This window comes from Hippocampus bargibanti, linkage group LG05, assembly GCF_051943395.1.
Source record: "Hippocampus bargibanti isolate YZ-2025 linkage group LG05, ASM5194339v1, whole genome shotgun sequence".
Lineage (NCBI taxonomy): Eukaryota > Metazoa > Chordata > Actinopteri > Syngnathiformes > Syngnathidae > Hippocampus > Hippocampus bargibanti.
This window is the reverse complement of record NC_142738.1, coordinates 4,392,658-4,414,253: the sequence shown is the minus strand read 5'-3', so window position 1 is coordinate 4,414,253 and position 21,596 is coordinate 4,392,658. Positions and strand designations below refer to the sequence as shown.

The 21,596-nt window shown below is 38.2% G+C and overlaps 1 protein-coding gene across 1 annotated transcript in view; it reads right to left on the bottom strand.

Annotated features, from left to right (window-relative positions):
• Positions 1-20,194, bottom strand: part of kitlga (kit ligand a) — a 53,503-nt gene extending 33,309 nt beyond the window's left edge. Inside the window, exon 1 of the mRNA XM_088996682.1 lies at positions 19,777-20,194. Coding sequence (XP_088852808.1) covers positions 19,777-19,791 — 15 coding nt within the window. The 5' untranslated portion in view covers positions 19,792-20,194. The remainder of the gene's footprint in view (positions 1-19,776) is intronic.
• Between the last annotated feature and the right edge of the window lie 1,402 nt (positions 20,195-21,596).

Below are 21,596 nucleotides of genomic sequence, written 5' to 3'. Positions count from 1 at the left end.
AAACTCTCAAGGTCACTTTACAGTCACAGAATAAGTTTGTCTGTGGGTGAGCAGCGGCAGCCACACGCACCAGCGTTCACTCAACCTGGAAGTACTTCAGATAAAAAGCTAGCTAGCTAATATACCGTTAGCTGGTTATATAGCTATATAGCCAATAGTTAGCTCACCAGATAGCTAGCTCGCTAGCTATATAGCTAATAGTTAGCTAGCCAGATAGCAAGATAGATTTGATGGCTTTTTTATTCCAAGTGCGCAACCATAGCACGAGTTCGGTCAATGCACTCGCTTGACTGCCAAAAGACAGAATAGAGACAGACACACAGCACAGCGAGCCCTCGCGAGTATTTTAAAGTGATGGAAAGTGGCCTTCTCGTGGTTATTTTACAACATAAATCAATCATGATTGTTTTGAATGAATAACTGTAGTTTCAATACGTTGTCCGCGGGTAAAAAAAAGAGCTGTTTCATGTTTGTTTGTTGTTTTCTTGTTTTTGTTTCTATTATTCCTCTCCCCCACAACCCGATCCCTCATTGTTGGCAGTGATGTCGATCTTGCATTAAAAATAATCATTGGCGACCATTTTGAGCAGCTACAAAGAAAACGTGGCAATTTTTGGAGCCGGATTGAAGTTTTTGTTCTTCTTCTCAGATTTCTTATTTGAGTAAAGAGAAATTCAACGACAGTTTTTTAAAGCGTAGACACAGGAAGTCTGTTTTGTATTTTATTTATTTATGTATTTATTTATGTATGTATTTATTTATATATTCATTTATTTATTTATTTTAAAATATGTAATATATATTTTTAAATATTTATTTGTATACTATTATTATTTATATTTATATATATTATATATGTATATATATATTATTTATTTTTATATTATTTTAAATACAGTATAAAAATATGTATTTTGATACTTGAGAAAAGAGAAGTCGATCTATCTAGCTATCCATATAGCTAGTTAGCTGTCTCGCTCTCTAGCTAGCTGTCTATCTATCTATCCTGCTATCTCACTAGCTGTCTATCTATCTATCTATCTATCTATCTATCTATCTATCTATCTATCTATCTATCTATCTATCTATCTATCTATCTAAACCCACCCACCCACCTACCCACCTACCCATCTATCTATCTATCTATCTATCTATCTATCTATCTATCTATCTATCTATCTATCTATCTATCTATCTATCTATCTATCTATCTATCTACCTACCTACCTAAACCCACCCACCTACCCATCTATCTATCTATCTATCTATCTATCTATCTATCTATCTATCTATCTATCTATCTATCTATCTATCTATCTATCTATCTATCTATCTATCTATCTATCTATCTATCTATCTATCTATCTATCTATCTATCTATCTATCTATCCAGCCAGCTAGCTAGCTATCTAGCTATCTGTCTAGCTATCTAGCTGTCTAGCTTTCTAGCTGTTTAGCTATCTAGCTATCTATGTATTATTTGTTATTATATATGTATTATTTGTTAGCTATTTAGCTAGCTAGCTATCTATCTGGCTAGTTAGCTGTCTACCTATCTAGCTAGCTGTCTATCTATCTAGCTATCGAGCTATTGAGCTATCTAGCTATCTAGCTGTCTAGCTAGTTAACTGTATATCCCATCTAGCTCTCTAGCTATCTATTTATTATTTGTTTATTTGTTTGTTTGTGTGTTTGTTTATTTTTCTTCTTGATTGGACTTGAGTCTGCTTCTTGTTGAACTTTTGTGTCTGAGGGGAAAGCCTAAAGAAAATGTGGCCCACGTCAAAATATTAGTTTGAAACCCCTGCTGTAAACTAACTCCGTTCCATTTTCAATGTAACCGTGGCAACACTACATCTGATTAAATGCTTTAGGCACTCTCAGTGAATTATGTCCATTATATGGCAAGCAAATATATTACGTGACTGATCTGACCACATTGTCCCCGCTACGATGTATCATTATTTGGGAATAATCCCATCAAGCGGAACAAGCAGGGCCTCGCATGACACGGGTTCTAATCTCTTCCAATCTCTGGCCCGCTGTCATTGTTTTGTGATATGTTTAAACGGCGAGGATTAGTACTGCAAATGATTACAAATGCCTGAGCCATCCAGATGTTGATCTCATGTGATTGTTTTTTGAGTCGGAGGCGTTTTGTTTTATTTGGTCGAGCAACGACTGACGTAAAAAGCGTTCTTGGTTTTGACAGGAAATTCAACCCTCGAAGCCAGTTGAAATCCTGAGCGGCTAATGCTTGCCAACGAAATGACTATTGGGTTTTGTAAAGATCTGTAAAAAGCTTGCAAACATCAGAATCAGAATCATTTTTATTGGTCAAGAACACACAAGGGGTTTGGCTTCGGTAGAACACGCTGCACTAGTATCATCATAAAAAAAATGCAGAGGCGCTATACAGTTATATTTGGTTACTGTTGAGAGTTAATGGCGACGGGGAGAAAAGCTAGCTAGCTCTTTATTTGCTCTTCTAGTTGGCTGCCTATCTTTCTAGATTTCTGGATAGCTATCTAGCTGGCTATTAGTTATCTATTAGCTATCTACCTAGTTATCTATTAGTTATGTATTAGCTAGCTAGCTAACTTTCTACCTATTTTTCTTTCTACCTATTTGAGTTATTCACCTATCTAGCTAACTATCTATGAGTTATCTATTAGCTGTCTCGCTAATAATAATAATAATACATTTCATTTGTAAGCGCCTTTCAAATCTCTCAAGGACACTTTACAGTCACAGGATAAATTTTTGTGCGAGCGAGAAGCGGCAGCTAGCTCGTTCTTAGTTATCTATTAGCTAGCTAGCTAACTTTCTACCGATTTGAGTTACTCAACTATCTAGCTAACTATCCATGAGTGATCTATTGGCTAGCCAGCTAGCTTTTTATCTATTTGAGTGACTTCCGGGTTGAGTGAACGCTGGCGCGTGTGGCTGCCGCTGCTCACCCACAGAAAAGCTTATCCTGTGACTGTAAAGTGACCTAGAGAGTTTCGAAAAGTGCTTGGAAATGAAATGTATTATTATTATTATTATTATTATTATTATTAGCTACCTAGCTAGGTAGCTATTTGCTATCTATTTCGCTATGTGGCTGGCTAGCTATCTAGCTAGCTATCTATTAGTTATCTATTAGCTAGCTAAACTTTCTATCTATTTGAATTATTCAGCTAACTAGCTAGCTATCTATTAGTTATCTATTAGCTAGCTAGCTAACTTTCGATCTATTTGAGTTATTCCGGGTTGAGTGAACGCTGGTTGCCGCTGCTCACCCACTGCAAAACTTATCCTGTGACTGGAAAGTGACCTTGAGACTTTTGAAAGGCGCTTAGAAATGAAATGTATTATTATTATTATTATTATTATTATTATTATTATTATTATTATTATTATTATTATTATTATTATTATTATGAATCCGTGGGAAAGGTCCTCGCAACATTTTACATGCCTGACCGCACCCCAATGAAAAGCTCGTTTTGCCATCCCAAAGCTTCCCATACGTGTGGTAAATAGATGCTAATCTTCACAATAGCATTCCAATTAGCCACTAATAGTTGCCATCTGCCTTGGGCAATCACTTTCTCCAACATGTCGCAAGTTGTCTCGATGAGTCAAGAAATGTTGCCAGTGGCACAGAAGGAACTCAGGATATTTTTTTCAAAGTTTTTGTTGACTTGTCATTGTTCCAGCGATACACTCAACCCCCCCTGAGGTTATTTGACTCAACAATAAGACATTTGCCACACTCGCCTAGCATCAATAGTTACAAAAAAAATCATACCGAAAATAAAAAGCAGAGGAAAGGCACGTTACTGCCGGTTCCGACTCCCGACATGTGACAACGCTTTTAGCAATAAAACTTTTTTTTTTTTTTTTTTTTTTTTTTTTACTGCTCATCAGTGGGAATCATAACACGTTTGGTCATAATTCTTCACACATTGAGCCCGATGGTGTGTCATCTGTTTTCCATTTCGAGGGGGGGGGGGGGTCATGGGGGGGGGGGGGGGGCATGACTCAGTTGCTCCTGATGCTGCGTCATCAGTTCGTACTGGAGGTACAAAAGCGCTATTACAAGTGATGGATTTCAGAAATGAACAGAAAACGTTTTTTTTTGTTCCTTTGGATTACCCAATGGGGAGACACACCAATAATTATCATTATTATTATTATATTTTGTCGGTTCAATAAATGATCACTTGTTTTTTTTTTACTAATATTAATAACTCATTCACTGCCAAACAATGTGCAAAAATGTGTCCACTCCAATGCCAGGGTTTTTGTCATTTTCACTCAAATTGCAGGACACACAAAATATTGAGTTTTAAGACTACATAAACATTCAATGCAGCATAAGAAACCTGAGACTCATCAGAAAAAAAACTGTTAATTCCTAAATTATATGAGTCTGGAGTTATCTGAGCTTGAAATGAGGGCGGCTGTACAAAATGGAATACATACATATTGTTTTATATAGCGCTTTCACAATACCGGAGCTTGATCTGCACCCCCTCTCGCAATAAAAAACAAAACCAAAACACATTAATCAAGAATTCTGATATTCCAAAGTACAGTGATACCTCAGTTTACGAACCCCTTGGCTTATGAACTTTTTGGGTTACGAACGTCAAAATTCAGAAAACTTTACCTTGGCTTACGAACTATTTTTCGGGATACACACGGAGTGCCACAATGAGTGATGTGTCGTTCGCGAATGAGCCCGTTCTCCTAACAAGGAAATGGCAGCCGCCTTTTTTTTGTCCTCTATTCCCTGCCCCCAGTCTTCGTTAAAGCCACGTGATTGGTCAAGAATTCAGCAGTAAGGGGGGGGGGGGTGTTAAACATTAGAGAGACAGGCAGACGACAGAGAGAGTGAGAAAATGGATAGAAAACAGTGACATTTGGAGTCGTTTCAACTTTGATAGGGCAAAGGCAGAGTGTAGACTGCAAGGGTAAAATATCCCATAAATCAGGCTCTACAAATAACCCGCACAAGCCATCTGTACACTTGATGCAAAAAGCTATCACCCCAGCTAAACAGAACACAATTGACGAGGAACTAGGTAAAATTATTGCAGAGAAAGCACCTACAAGGGATCATTCCTCAAGATTGTGAAAGAAGAAGGCTACATTCCTCATTAAGTGTTTAATGCTGATAAAACCAGCCACTCCATTCCATTAAGCCATCAACGAACATCACAAGGGTAAAATAAACAACTTTATTATACAGTACAGTTTATGTATTCAATTATAATACACTTTAATACCATCGCACATTTATTATACATAAAATAAGGTATATTTTGTGTGGTTTTAAGGCTTAGAAAATTTGAAAATTATGTTTTATGGGGACCTGGGAACGGATTATTTTCATTTTAATGGTTTCCTATGGGAAATAATTTTTTGGGATACACACTTTTCGCCTAACACACTCTGTCTGGGAACCAATTAGGTTCGTAAGCCAAGATATCACTGTATCATATTCCAAAGGGTAAATGTTTGAAAAATAAGCATCAACAACAAGCATTATATCAGCAGCTGTGTTGATTCAAGAAAATGAATGAGGCAAAATATGGAGTTTGACACTTTTATTGTTTTCATATGGCATCATGAATAGAGCATACCACAAAATCTGGCTGTATACCACGGGCCACGTTTCTTCAATGCGGTTACTTATAATGTACATCTTTTTGTTGGTTTTTTTTTTTCACCGTCATCTCTATCCATCATCTATGCATTTTCCCGGCATGCACGCTAAAATAGCAACCCACGTGCACACATCATGTTTTCAATTTTTAGAAGAGTTGTGTGATCGTCAATTGCTTGTGGGATGAACGTGGCTGGTCAAGTTTGATCATTTGCCTTCGGTTAATATGTTTTGGGGGGCAAAAATATGGTAAATATGTTTCATAATAATAATAATAATAATAATAATAATACAGTAAAGTCTCGTTATATCGATATTCAAGGGAGTCCGAAAAAATATCGATATAACCGGGACTATCGATATATCCGACCCTGTTTGCATGTAGTTTTCTCCGTGCGTGCATAGAAATAGTATCGATATAACCGGGACTATCGATATATCCGATATCGATATAACGAGACTTTACTGTAATAATAATAATAATAATAATAATAATAATAATAATAATAATAATAATAATAATAATAATAATAATAATACATTTCATTTCTAAGCGCCTTTCAAAACTCACAAGGTCACTTTACAGTCACAGGTTAATTTCTTTTCTGTGGGTGAGCAGCGGCAGCCACACGTGCCAGCGTTCACTCAACCCGGAATACCTCAGATAAAAAGACAGCTAGATAGCTAGCGGGCTAATAGATAGCCAGCCACCTAGCTAGATAGCAAATAGATAGATAGCTAGATAGCCAGCTAGATAGCTAGCTAGGTAGCCAGCTAGATCGCTAGATAAATAGCTTGCTAGTTAATTCCTAAATTAATAATTGATAAAAATAATTGATTAAAAATTGATAACTCAAATAGATAGAAAGCTAGCTAATAATAATAATAATATTAATAATAATAATAATAATAATAATAATCCATTTCATTTCTAAGTGCCTTTCAAAACTCTCAAGGTCACTTTTACAGTCACAGGAAACAGATGGAAAGCTAGCTAGCTAGCTAGCTAGCTAATAGATAGTTAATAGATTTTTTTCATCAATTTTGGTCGGCATGATTATCGTAGGAAGACCTACAAAAAAAATTTTAGGTCGACATGCCTGCACTGGACTCATCACCAACTCAAAAACAAGACTTCCGGAATATTCTGCACGTGTCTTAAAACGTAAAATATAGCTATATGCTGTTGGATATTTGTAAAATACGCTCAGTAGAAGTCATTTGAAATGATTTTACAAATTATGGACAGAACTTGTCCGGAGGCGTCGGTTGTCCTTTAAACTCTGTAAAATGCCATTAAATCAGTTCTCCCGCTCGCAGTTAGCACTCAAATTGTAAAGATAAGAAACCTCCTGACCACCTTTTAAGTCTTTTTATGATCTGCACATCATTATCACCAAACATGATAAAAATCAAACCACTGAGCGGTAAAATAAAAAGACGAAATACCGAAGCAGGCAGAAAAACAGGAAGCATGCTCCCCCCACCCATCGCCTCCATCGATGGACTCTCGCTAGCTGTCCTTCATGTGCTAATCGATTTAGCCTGTAAGCTCTGCCCGTCTGCTGACCAGCACTTAAAGCGTTCGATCTAATACGGATGAATCAGAACAGACGCCAGAAAGACAGACAGGAGGCCGGTGGGAGTCTTCTTACTAATTTGACAGGAACCTGGATGACATCTTCTTTATTATTTGAAGCGTTTTTGAGTGTCGGTGAAAATGTTTCTTCAGCCGTCATCTGTACTTCTTTGAAGGTGTCGGATGTTTCGCTCCTCATCCAAAAAGCTTCGTCAGCGAACTAAAATTGTGCTGGTAGCTTAGCAAGTTCGCTGATGAAGCTTTTCGGATGAGGAGAGCAACGTCCGACACCTTCAAATAAGTACAGATGACGGCTGAAGAAAACTTTTATAATAATAATCCATTTAATTTCTAAGCGTCTTTCAAAACTCTCAAGGTCACTTTCCAGTCACAATTTTTCTGTTTTTTTTCTGTGGGTGAACAGTGGCAGACACATGCGCGAGCGAGTAGCTCAAATAGATAGCAAGCTAGCTAGCTAATAGCTAGCGAATAGATAATAATAATCATTTCATCATCATCATTATCATCATCTATTTCATTTATAAGCACCTTTCAAAACTCTCAAGGTCACTTTACAGTCACACTTTAGTTTTTTTTCTCTGGGTGAGCATCGGGAGCCACACGCGCCAGCGTGTTCAACCCGGAAAAACTCAAATAGATAGAAAGACAGCTAGCTGGCTAATAGATAGCAGCAAGTTAGATAGATAGCCTGCTAATAGATAGCTAGCTAGATAGCCAGCCAGCTAGCTAGATAGCAACTACACCGTGGCAACTAGACCACCACCAACTCAACTCAAAAGAGTTGGTGACAAGTCCTCACCCTACGTCACTGAAGGAACGCCCCTGACTGAGAAAGGACATTCCTTGCATCACCTCAATGCATTTTGCGGTACTTTGTTTGGTCTGAAAACTTCGTGTTGATCCGTGTTGATGGTGAAATTAGAAGGAAGACACAGAAATAACGCGATGGTGAATCCTTGTGTGTTGTGACAAATTGAGCCCATGTATTATTATTACACACGGAGCTTTGTCGCCATCTTCTGCCAGTTTTGTTGGGTGCGACATTTCCCCCGCCCATTGCCTCAAAATGACACGGAAGGACTTATTTAATTGATTGCAAACATGTATGCTTTCCTCTTCAGAACTATTTGAATCATATTCATAACTGGATGTATAACAAGAAAGCATATTGTCCGAATCTGAAGCCATTGTTTTGATTCCAGCAATGCAAGACGTCTTAGCGTGATGTCACGAACTGGGGGCGGGACTTGCTGAAAATGCCCAATTCGCAGCTCAATTTTTTTCGATTTTGGACACTTTAAGTCATTTTTATTGGTGTTTTGCATTCGAATAAAAATATCATACATTGGGTATTTTAGATGCTATAAAACGTTTTTCTGATGTCAGTTAGGACACAAAAAAGTGATGTCGGTTGTCCTTTAAGTGTAGCTTACTCTTTGTGACAGGTTAGCATTAAATTGACAAAAACAAACAAAAGAATCCTTAGACAAAAACACAAAAACAATTTACGCTAATGTTAAGTGTAGCTAGCTCTTTGTGACATGTTAGCATTATATTGACCAAAATAAGAAAAAAAAGACAAGCGGTTGTTTGTTAGCGACATAAAAAGGACGTGTCTATTTAAGGCAAATGTAAGCCGATAACACACTCGACGGCTAATCGCTATTTGAGGGATAACCTTTATCATTCAATGCTAACAAAAACATTGTACTACTTGACAATTCTAACAAGAGAACCCCGGCAATGTTTACGCGCTAATCACTGAGGCATAGAAACCTGACCGCTACGCTGTGAAATACAGGAAGTTTCTCTTTCGGATAAATATCAGGGGCTCTAAATATAAATAACCTTTGTCATCTTTTCTCATTGTTCAGAGACTCTTTGTAGTTACTTGAAAAACACGTTCGTCATCACAAGCTGACTGAAACGGTCAGTTTTCCCAATGGGCCTGCCGTGTTTTAGGAACAAGCGTGCTAGATGTAATGGATTGCAAACATGTATGCTTTCCTCTTCAGAACTATTTGAATCATATTCATAACTGGATGGGTAACAAGAAAGCATCTTCTCTGAATCTGAAGCCATTGTTTTGATTCTTGAGCAAGGCAAGACGTCCTGGTGTGATGTCACGAACAAGGGGGCGGGACCTTCTGAAAATTGTCATTTCCGGGGTCATTTTGAAGTAGTTTTGGGACACTTTAACAGATTTTGATTGGTGTTTTGCATTTGACTAAAAATATCAGACTGCGTGTTTTGGGTATTTTAGATGCTATAAAACAGAGGTGTCAAAGTCAAGGCCCGCGGGCCAGATCCGGCCCGCCACATCATTTTTTTCGGCCCACGAAAGCAAATCAAACTTGTTAAATTCCATGATGATTGCTAAAATCTGAGCCAAAATTTCATATTTTTGGATGTCAACCACAATAAAAGTCATTATTCTTGACTTGAGATTTGAAAACGAGTTATTCATTAATTTGCTGTGTGCTCTATATGTAATATTTGAAGGGATTTAAATATTCTAATGGGTTTCCCAAATTCATAACGGCCCTCGAGAGGAAACCATAACTACAATGTGGCCCGCGGCAAAAAATGACTTTGACACTCCTGCTATAAAACGTTTTTCTGATGTCAGTTAGGAAACAAAAAAATGATGTCGGTTGTCCTTTAAAAATATTTCATTTAGTCGAACGTCACAAGGGTCGTTCTAAGCACGATGGCCCACTAATCGCTGACTTCGTATTGTATAGCCTGCAGAAACAGACACCGTTTGTTTTCTTTTTGGGTGCTTTTCCCTCTGATTTCAACTTGATCAATGTGTCAATGTGTGATCAGCAGTTCAGTAGTCGAGTTGTTTAAATGTCATATTTTCAATTCCTAAATAAATTTGTGAATGGCAGTGAATGTGTTAATGGACTTTTGTGCTTGGTTTGAGGTTATAAATTTGGATCTCAGCCCACTTTTTTTTTACCATGAAGGTCTCATGTGTAGTAGAACATGCTGCTGGTATTGCATTGTGCTTTTTGGTGGTATTTTGAGCAATTGGGAGTTAAAGGACAACCGACGTCACTTATTTGTTTCTTAACTGACATCATAAAAACGTTTTATCGCATCTAAAATACCCAAAACACGCAGTATGATATTTTTATTCAAATGCAAAACACCAATAAAATTGACTTAAAGTGTCCAAAATCTGCAAAAAAATGAACTGTGAATTGGGCATTTTCAGAAAGTCCCGCCCCAGTTCGTGACATCACGTCAAGACGTCTTGCATTGCTTGAGAATCAAAACAATGGCTTCAGATTGGGAGAATATGCTTTCTTGTTACACATCCAGTTATGAATATGATTCAAATAGTTCTGAAGAGGAAAGCATACATGTTTGCAATCGATTAAAGAATATATTCTGTGCCATTTTGAGGCAACATTGAGGGGAAATGTCTCACTGAAAAGAGGCACAAAATGGTGACCTCCTGTCGCCACCTCCGTTTCCACAGGCTGATAAATTCCTTATATGGAGCTTGGACGCCCTCTTCTGGCGGCTTTTGGGTGCAACACGAGGTCGCCAGACCAAACAAGTACAGCAAAATACATTGACGTGATGGAAGGACTGCTACAATGTGTCTTTTTTTCAGTCAGGGGGCATTCCTTTAGTGACGTCACGTACGGACTCGTCACCAACTCAAAAACAAGACTTCCTGAATATTCAGCGCGAGACTTAAAACGTAAAATATAGCCATATGCGGTGGAATCTTTGTAAAATACGCTCAGTAGAAGTCATTTGAAGTCATTTTACACATTATGGACACAACTTGTCCAGAGACGTTGGTTGTCCTTTAAATGACACAAAACAACATTCCAATTCCAAACTTCCTGTGGAGCCCTGCGATTGGCTGGCAACGAGTTGGGGGTGTCTACCTTCTAATGCGGGAGAGACTCCAGCACAACCGCAATCCTCGTGAGGTTAAACGGATTAGAAAATAGATGGATTGATGAAACAAAACGTGGCTTTCATGTGGTTGCTGTCTTCCTTCAAATGGTTGAAGTGCTCTGTTATCACTTATAAGGAAGTTGTGTTAGTTTGCCTCTTCCAAGAATAAAGCACACAACTTTTCAATTGTCGACTGGAGGATTTTTTTGTTTGAGGCCATCAATTATACATTAAAACAGCTTGAACGCAGCACAAAAGGGGAGACGAATTAACAGAAATGTTGTGTTATTGCAGTTTTTCTTCTTTAAAGATAAAATATCAGTGATCGTGTTTTGAGCTCATCGTTAAAGGACAACATTTTTTGTTTCTTAACAGAGATCAGAAAAACATTTTATAGCATCTAAAATACCCAAAACACGCAGGCTGATATTTTTTGTCAAATGCAAAACACCAATAAAAATGAGTTCAAGTGTCCCAAACTACTTCAAAATGACACCGGAAATGGCGAGTTTCAGAAGTTCCCGCCCCCTTGTTCGTGACGTCACGCCAGGACGTCTTGCCTTGCTCTAGGATCAAAACAATGGCTTCAGATTCGGAGAAGATGCTTTATTGTTACTTATCCAGTTATGAATATGATTCACATAGTTCTGAAGAGGAAAGCATACATTTTTGCAATCGATTAAAGAAGTCCTTCTGGATCAATTCGAGCCGTCAGGCCTCCAATGTAGCATCCCTGAAAATGCACAAGATGGCGCCCAAGCTTTGTTGGAAATGGGCTGATTTGTCTGCGGGGAATTTGTGTCAACTACTATCAAATAGTAGTCTTGGTGCAACACACGATTCACCATTGCGTTATTTATGTGTTTTCCTTCTAATTTGAACATGATGTTTTCAGACCATACATAGTACCCAAAATGCATTGTGCGTCGCTTTTTCGGTCAGGGGCGTTCCTTTAGTGACATCATGTACGGACTCGTCACCAACTCAAAAACAAGACTTCCTGAATATTCAGCGTGAGTCTTAAAACGTAAAATATAGCTGTATGCGGTGGAATCTTTGTAAAATGTGCTCAGTAGAAGTCATTTGAAGTGTTATATTATAAAAAGGAGAAGTAGAAGAACAGAAAGTATATATAACGTTATATAAAGTTATGGGTCGGAATCACTCCAAACGTTAGCTTTAACTGTGAACATTGCTTCATGTACATCTGCGATGGTTGACAATTGGCCCGCGACCAGTTTGTGGTGTAACAAGTTTTCTCTTGCTAAAAGCAGTGTTTGAAATAAATTCTGCCTGGAGGCCCGGGGCGTACAACTTTTGCGTTGGGCGTTTCAAAACGTCTCAGCCTGGGTGGCCGACAACTTCTTTACGAAAAATAAAAAATAAAAAAATAAATAAATGATTTTTTTTTTTTTCAAATCAAACATTTATTTTATTCAATAAAGCAAAAGCTACAAGCAAATTGCTACAAGCCACGTGGACTCCTCTTTCTAAGCGCCTTTCAAAACTTTCAAGTACACTTTACAGTCACGGTATAGGCCGAAGCACGAAACAGGCTTCTGATTGGCTGCCGTGCCAAGTATGCAAAATTGCCAAACAAACATTGGTGCTTAGAAAGAGGTGTCCACGTGGCTTTTAGCAGACAACGCAACGTAAACATTGCATTGTGCATCATGATGACAAACGACAACTGGAGCAAAATCTTCAGCAAACGGATATTTACCATAAATTAAGCAAGGGAGCGTTTGTGGGAGGTACTTCCTTAATTTAAAAAAAAAAACATCATTTTTACTTTGCAACAATGTTTTTTTTTTTTTTTTTGCGATTAGTTGTATTATTGTGTTTCAAGTTGCGAAAAATGGGGCAGGCAACTTTATGGCTGGGCAGGCAACTTTTCAGAGTTGTCTGCCCTGGTGTCCGCTAACTTTTTGTCATGACTTTCAGACACTGCTAAAAGTCAGTTGAGGTAAATTAAAGAAGAAATGGTGTTGATATATAGCGATGCTATCGTAGCTACCTAAGCTAGAGAAGCTTTAATGCAGTTGATATAAATGAAAGAAGAAATTGTGTTGATAGCTAGCGATGCTATGGTATCTATCTAAGCTCGAGAAGCTTTAACGCATTCGAGATAAATGAAAGAAGAAATTGTATTGATATCTAGAATACTATGCTAGCTACCTAAGCTAGAAAGGCTTTAACGCAGTTGACGTAAATTAAAGAGCAAATTGTGTTGATATCTAGCGATGCTATGCTATCTACCTCAGATAGAGAAGCTTTAACGCAGTTGAGACAAATGAAAGAAGAAATTGTGTTGATATATAATGATGCTATGCTAGCTATCTAAGCTAGAGAAGCTTTAGCGCAGTCAAGGTAAATGAAAGAACAAATTGTGTTTATCTAGCGATGCTATGGTATCTATCTAAGCTAGAGAAGCTTTAACGCATTCGAGATAAATGAAAGAAGAAATTGTATTGATATCTAGAATACTATGCTAGCTACCTAAGCTAGAAAGGCTTTAACGCAGTTGAGGTAAATTAAAGAGCAAATTGTGTTGATATCTACCGATGCTATGCTATCTACCTCAGATAGAGAAGCTTTAACGCAGTTGAGACAAATGAAAGAAGAAATTGTGTTGATATATAATGATGCTATGCTAGCTATCTAAGCTAGAGAAGCTTTAGCGCAGTCAAGGTAAATGAAAGAACAAATTGTGTTTATCTAGCGATGCTATGGTAGCTACCTTAGCTCAAGAAGCTTTAACGCAGTTGACGTAAATGACAGAAGAAATTGTGTTGATTTATAGCGATGCTATGCTAGCTACCTCATCTAGAGAAGCTTTAACGCAGTCGAGGTAAATGAAAGAAAAAATTGTGTTGATATCTAGTGATGCTATGCTAGCTACCTAAGCTAGAGAAGCTTTAACACAGTTGCGATAAATGAAAGAAATTGTGTTGAAATATAACGATGCTATGCTAGCTACCTAAGCTGGAGAAGCTTTAGCGCAGTTGAGGTAAATAAAAGAAGACATTGTGTTGATAGCTAGCTATGCTATGCTACTGTAGCTACCTAAGCTAGAGAAGCTTTAACGTGCACCGAGACAAGTTTGATCTGTCACGACAATTTCATTGAAGATGCTTTAGTTTCCTAAAACAGTGATGATGTACTATCACAAGACTTGAGTTTCTTCTATGCTAGTTTACAGAAAAAAAAGCACCAAAGCTGATTTGTTATCGCTTCTGGCTGACTTCATTGTATACATTCCCGCGTGTCATATCCAAAGTCGGCTGCTCCGCTTTGCGGTGATTACATAGAACTTTTTTTTAAATCTTTTTTTTAGTTTAAAGTGGGCCAAAGCCTTGGGGTCTTCCTGTTTTTCTTGGTTGTGTGTGTAGAGTGTGTCTGTTAGCGACAAACATCCATATTGTCATCACAGAACTGGCCACATATGGATTCCGGATATGTCAAATATGATTTTTTTTTAAACAATGAATGATTGTTCTGAGGCAGAAACATTTGTGTTGATCAATTTTTTTGTTTTTGCCTGTTTCTCTTGCCTTAAAGGACAACCGACACCATTTTTTTGTTTCCTAACTGACATCAGAAAAACGTTTTATAGCATCTAAAATACCCAAAACACGAAGGGTGATATTTTTAGTCAAATGCAAAACACCAATAAAAATGAATTAGTGTCCCAAAACTACTTCAAAATGACCTCGGAGATGCCTAGTTTCAGAAGGTACCGCCCCCTTGTTCGTGACGTCACGCGAAGACGTCTTGCCTTGCTCTAGAATCAAAACAATGGCTTCAGATTCTTGTTACTCATCCAGTTATGAATATGATTCAAATAGTTCTGAAGAGGAAAGCATAAATGTTTGCAATCGATTAAAGAAGTCCTTCCATGTCATTTTGAGGCGTCTGGACTGCAATGTAGCGTCCCAAAAAATGCACAAGATGGCGCCCAAGCTCCTGGGAATTTGTGTCAACTAGTATCAAATAGCAGTCATTTGAAGTGATTTTACAAATTATGGACACAACTTGTCCGGAGGCCTCGGTTGTCCTTTAATATCAGCAATGATGTATGTGCAAAATTGAGAAATGCATGCTACTCCACGTTGTAGGACGTGGAACCCTCGTCTATTTGTTTTAAGTCAATTTAGTCCAACTACGGGCCATTGAGTTCATTAAGTGAAAGCCATTACAGCTTCTTACGTCCGTTGAGCCCCACTCATCAAGATGAGATTGGACCTCTTCCAATTCCTTTTGACATCTTGTCACTGCAGTTTTTCAGTTCATTGGATGAGGAAGGGCCCGTTGATTGACACGTTTCCCTACAGGCAAACGGTGTCCTGGTGTGAACGCTCGTAAAAACCTACACCGGTTTTTCCACTAAAAATGTGCCTCAAGGGTAGGTAGGCCCTGCGTTAACAATCCTCCAAGTATAATAGGTTTTTGACATTCTGTTTCGGTGTGCAATGAACAAGAGGGTATATTGTACCTAATGTTATAGATTGTTGTATTTATTGCCTCAGATCGTTTTTATTTTATTCTGTACATATTCACTGTCAAGCCACAGGAGGAATTTCCCAACTGTCACTACACGCTTGACAGTTTAGGCTTTGCTGTATTTGTATAGCACTAAGTCCCCATTGACAGACAAGGCAATGCGTTTTTTCCTCTGTTCTACTTTGCAGGTGACAGTGATATCTCGCTTTACAAACCCCTTGGCTTACGAATTGTTCGGTTTACGAATGTTAAATTTATGAAAATCTTACCCTGGCATACGATCTATTTTTCGGGATACACACGGAGCTGCCACAATGAGTGATCTGTCGTTCGCGAACGAGCCCGATCTCCAAACAACAAAATGGTAGCCGACTGTTATTGTCCTCGATTCCCCGCCCCCAGTCTTCGGTTAAAGCCATGTGAATGGTCAAGAACGCAGCAGTGAGGGGAGGTGCTTTAAACATTAAAGAGACAGGCAGACCACAGTGAGAGAGTTTCAACTTTGATAGTTCAAAGGCTGTAGACTGCAAGGTTAAAATATCCCATTAATCAGGCTCCACAAACAACCCGCACAAGCCATCTGGATACTTGATGCAAAAAGCTATCAACCCAGCGAAACAGAACACAATTAATGAGGAACTAGGTAAAATTATCGCAGAGAAAGTACCTACAAGGGATCATTCCTCAAGATGGTGAACGAAGAAGGCTACGTTCCTCACCAAGTGTTTAATGCTGAGGAAACCGGCCAGTCCATTCCATCAAGCCATCAACAACCATCATAAAGGTAAATAAAAAGACTTTATTATACAGTACAGTTTATTTCTTTAATTATAATACCATAGCATATTTATTATACATAAAATAAGGTATATTTTGTGTAGTTTTAAGGCTTAGAAGATTAGAAAGTAGAAAAATATGTTTTACGGGGACCTGAGAACGGATTATTCTCATTTTAATGGTTTCCTATGGGAAATTAATTTTTGGGATACACACTTTTCACCTTACACACTCTGTCTGGGAACCAGTTAAGTTCACAAGCCGAGGTATGACTGTATTTGTAAGTCTAAGATTACCTCGCCCGTGGCTTGGAGCAACGTTAGAAAATGTTCACCCCCCCCAACTTCAGTCTGACTGCTCCAATCGTGGAGTCAAAATTCCTTCTAGTCATGGTAATTTTCTCATAAAAAGCATTTGATCTTGACAAACCACCCAGCGGAAGGCTTGCTCCAATCACAACAGTTAAAAACACAAAGTATTTGGATGCATTCAGGCTGAAGGGGTATTGGATTCAAATGATTGAGGTTTCTTTTCAAATGCAAATTTTAGGGCTGACTGTAAACACAGATTTTAGCGAGTGTTCAAATATGGATTTGCACACTTATTTTCGACTTGGTTACATATGACCCATCGGACAGGTTTTTGAAGCAACAATGTTGATTTAGGATTTTTCGTGAACCGCTATCTATCTATCTATCTATCTATCTATCTATCTATCTATCTATCTATCTATCTATCTATCTATCTATCTATCTATCTATCTATCTATCTATCTATCTATCTATCTATCTATCTATCTATCTATCTATCTATCCATCCATCCATATCTCTCTCTCTCTTGATCTATCTATCTATCTATCTATCTATCTATCTATCTATCTATCTATCTATCTATCTATCTATCTATCTATCTATCTATCTATCTATCTATCTATCTATCTATCTATCTATCGACGGACCGACCGACCGACCGACGGATCTATCTATCTATCTATCTATCTATCTATCTATCTATCTATCTATCTATCTATCTATCTATCTATCTATCTATCTATCTATCTATCTATCTATCTATCTATCTATCTATCTATCTATAGATACCTACCTATCTATCTATCTATCTATCTATCTATCTATCTATCTATCTATCTATCTATCTATCTATCTATCTATCTATCTATCTATCTATCTATCTATCTATCTATCTATCTATCTATCAAGCTAGCATGCTACCAAGCTAAGCGATCCGTCTGTCTGTCTATCTGTCTGTCTGTCTGTCTCTCCCCCTCTTTTTCTCTCTATCTATCCATCAATCTTGTGAATGTGTGAGACATTCAAAATTGGCCGTTAGCGAGCGAATCAATGTGTGAGATTGTGGTAAGACTATGAGAAAAGCAACAGCAAAGAATATGGCATGATTGAGTAAGTTTCGTCCAGCAAAGCATTTATTTTTTCTTTCACCGAGACTTGATTATACAGAGTCGCACATCAGTGAGTGATTTGTAAGGGACGTGAAACACACGTTAGCAATTAGCGAGCTAGCAACTCTGGATTTGTAAGTGCAACAGCCATTGGATTTTATTTCGTGAAACTCTGATCAAGAAATGACGCACATACACACGAGTTGCCACCATTCACTGATGCGCCGTTTCACACAAGTTGAAACACACACACCCCCATACGTATTGTGAAGCGAAGAGAATTGTGTATATCTAACGTTGCCTTTGAACATCTGCAGCGTCAGACACCAGAATGACAATGTGTCAAGGTAATTGTTCTCTGCGCCAATAAGATTTTGGATTTGGATTTGCCCTTATTAGTCTCGGTTTCCGTACCACATCCACATCAAAGTGCGGGGAATCAGACCGCAGTTTGTTGGTCCTAATTTAAAATCATGTGAAAAATAACTACTTAAAACACATGAAACATTGAAGACTGGTGCTGTTATGTATTTGACAATCGTAATTGATTTCAGGGCGCATTTGTTTCAAAAGTTCACACGGTCAATATGGGGTTCTTGTTCTTTGAAGTGGCAGATTTTGTATAAGGCAACTGATGGGGGCCATCTCACATTTCAAATGTACTTGGTTTGGTTTTACTTTTACCTATCCAGTGATGCTCGAGAACGGAAGCAATGGTGCATTCACAGACCGCGTCAGAATTTGCCCACATTTGGTGTCACTTGCACATGACCATAAATTATGAACAATTATGAAAAAAACAATGTATATCTATCTATCTATCTATCTATCTATCTATCTATCTATCTATCTATCTATCTATCTATCTATCTATCTATCTATCTATCTATCTATCTATCTATCTATCTATCTATCTATCTATCTATCGATCGACGGACCGACCGACGGACCTATCTATCTATCTATCTATCTATCTATCTATCCATCCATCCATCCATCCATCCATCCATCCATCCATCCATCCATCCATCCATCCATCCATCCATCCATCCATCCATCCATCCATCCATCCATCCATCCATCTATCTATCTATCTATCTATCTATCTATCTATCTATCTATCTATCTAGCTATCTAGCTATCTATCCTTAAATTGTGTTCAGTCAGTACAGCATTGCTTTCAAGGGAGCCAACACCGCTTCCATTAAGCAGCGTTGCTTTCTCAATGATTACATCATTGCATAAATTCAACCATCAGGTTTATCAACTCTGAGATGTCTTTCACGTTTACAAAAAAAAGCTGCCATGTTCCTGATTCTTTTTTTTTTTTATTGCGTGCCAAATGATCCTTAAAGCACCACACCGTCTCAAATAAAATATCCCCAGGATGTTAATAGCTGACAATAATTTGTTAAAAATTATACAGTGTTCATAAAAATATTTTTAGATTTGTTTTATAAAGCGCCTTTCAAGATGACGATTAACAATGGTGCGTTCAATGACCAAATAATTTTACAAGATTACATATATTAGGTTCATGAACCGTGCTGATTTGTTGACAAAAACATGGAAGACGTGTTAATTATAATAAATAAATAAAATAAAATAATAAATAAATAATAACCCAGAGTATTCTGACACTTTTCAATGGACCCAACGACACACAAACCATCCAAGATAACTTCCTAAAAGCGGCATTTTAATATAAAAATGCTGCTCAATGCTCAATTAGTTAACGCACAGGTCGGTCCTCGCGGGACGCCATTAAAAGTCAGCCGTACGTGCAAAAGAAATGCCACACGCAACAACAATAAATCCAGGTCATAACAAGCTGCACCCATGCATGCATGCAATAATAATACTAATAACAAAAAATAAAAATCCACACTTACTTTTGGCTTCTTCATATGGAACGACAGGGGACAAGCTTGAATGCGCGAAAGCCTATTTTATTTTACTTCTACGGGCAGGAAAAGGGTTGTCATCATCTTGTGTGCACATCTCCAACGCGTCAAAATTAGTATCCAAAAAAGGAGGAGACCCCAAAACAAAACAAAAATATCACCCAAAAATGAAGGAGCTATTGGAGCCCGTTGTAGAGGAAATGTTAGGACGACTTGAGGTGAGGGAATGCGTGCGTTTTTTTTTTGTTTTGAAAGGGGGCGTGCAAAGCGAGTCCGACTGCTACGCGCGTACATCCAGAAGGCTCCCGCGCAGGAAGGGCGCAAAGCTTTATAATATGGAGAGGCAACAACAGCCAGGGAGAGAGAGCAAGAGAGGGAGAGAGGGGGGGAGACACAAACAGAGGGAGAGATAGACAGAACAGATAGAGAGAGTAAGGGTGGGAGGAGAGAGGAAGGGGTAGAAGAGAGAGAGAGAGAGAGAGAGAGAGAGAGAGAGAGAGAGAGAGAGAGAGAGAGAGAGAGAGAGAGAGAGAGAGAGAGAGAGAGAGAAACTTTGGAAGGAGGTCGGAAGGGGTAGAAGAGATAGACAGACGGAGAGAGAGACAGAGAGAGAAAATAGTGAGAGAGCGAGACAAAGAGAGAGACAGAAAGAGAAAACAGTGAGAGAGAGAACGAGACAAAGAGAGAGAGAGAGAAAATAGCGAGAGAGAGAGAGAGAGAGAGAGCGAGAGCGAGACAGAAAGAGAAAATAGTGAGAGAGAGAGCGAGACAAAGAGAGAGATAGAAAGAGGAAAGAGGAGAGAGAGAGACTCCTCTGGCCTCTTCCCTCTTCCACGTTCACTTTGACGCCGTGTATACTCCCCCGACTATTCGCCCACCTTCTGTTGAACAAGGTGATCGTAATATACAACTGACTCACGCACTCTTCCCCAAACTGAACCGTTTAATCTCATGCAACACCATCAAAAGAAAAATGACACCAAATAATGTCAAGGCGGAAATAATGATGGGTTTGACTGACAGGCGATCTGCAGTAATTTCCTCCAATGGCCTCTTGTCACACAGTCAGCAGTTTGGTTTTTGACCTCTGACTCTGGATGGATTCAATATTTCCTGTTCACAAAGCTGCATTAGCACTCCTCTGCGGAATTGCGTTTCATGGTCTTTATGTATGGCTTCACAAAGTTAGCCAAACTGTACGTTTAAGTATATTTCCAGACAGCCATGTGTATTGTCACACTCGTTTGACTGAAAATAATTATGAAAACAAAGAAAGGACATTTTTGTGTTTTATAAAAAAAATATATATGTTTTTTTTTATTTAACGTAACATATTTTTGCAATAAATAAAATCGATTTGCAAAAAAATGGAGTGGATTCGAAATGTAAAAACATGGATCGTCAAACTACGTGGTCATTTCCGATTAAAAAAGTGCTGAAACAACATGTTCTCATGAAACTGTAAAGATTTTTTTCATATCCTAAATTGTGGTTGCAATTTTTAAATGTTTATTTTATTTATTTAACTCGTGAGTTATGGTCGCGAATCATTGTCAATTATGTGGGCGGGGTTTTCGCCCAAGAACGATGTTAGAAGGCTTTTCATTGGTCAGCTCACGGTGTCAAAAGGTTTGTCATTGGTCAGATCAAATGTTAATTTCAGTATTCATGGTAGTTAGAGTGAGCACCGCCAACATTTGAAAGACGAAAACGGAGCTTCAATTTAATCGCGATGATTGGTATGTTTATTTTCAACTTGATGTCTTTATTATATCTTATAAACTACATATGAACCATGGTCTAATTCG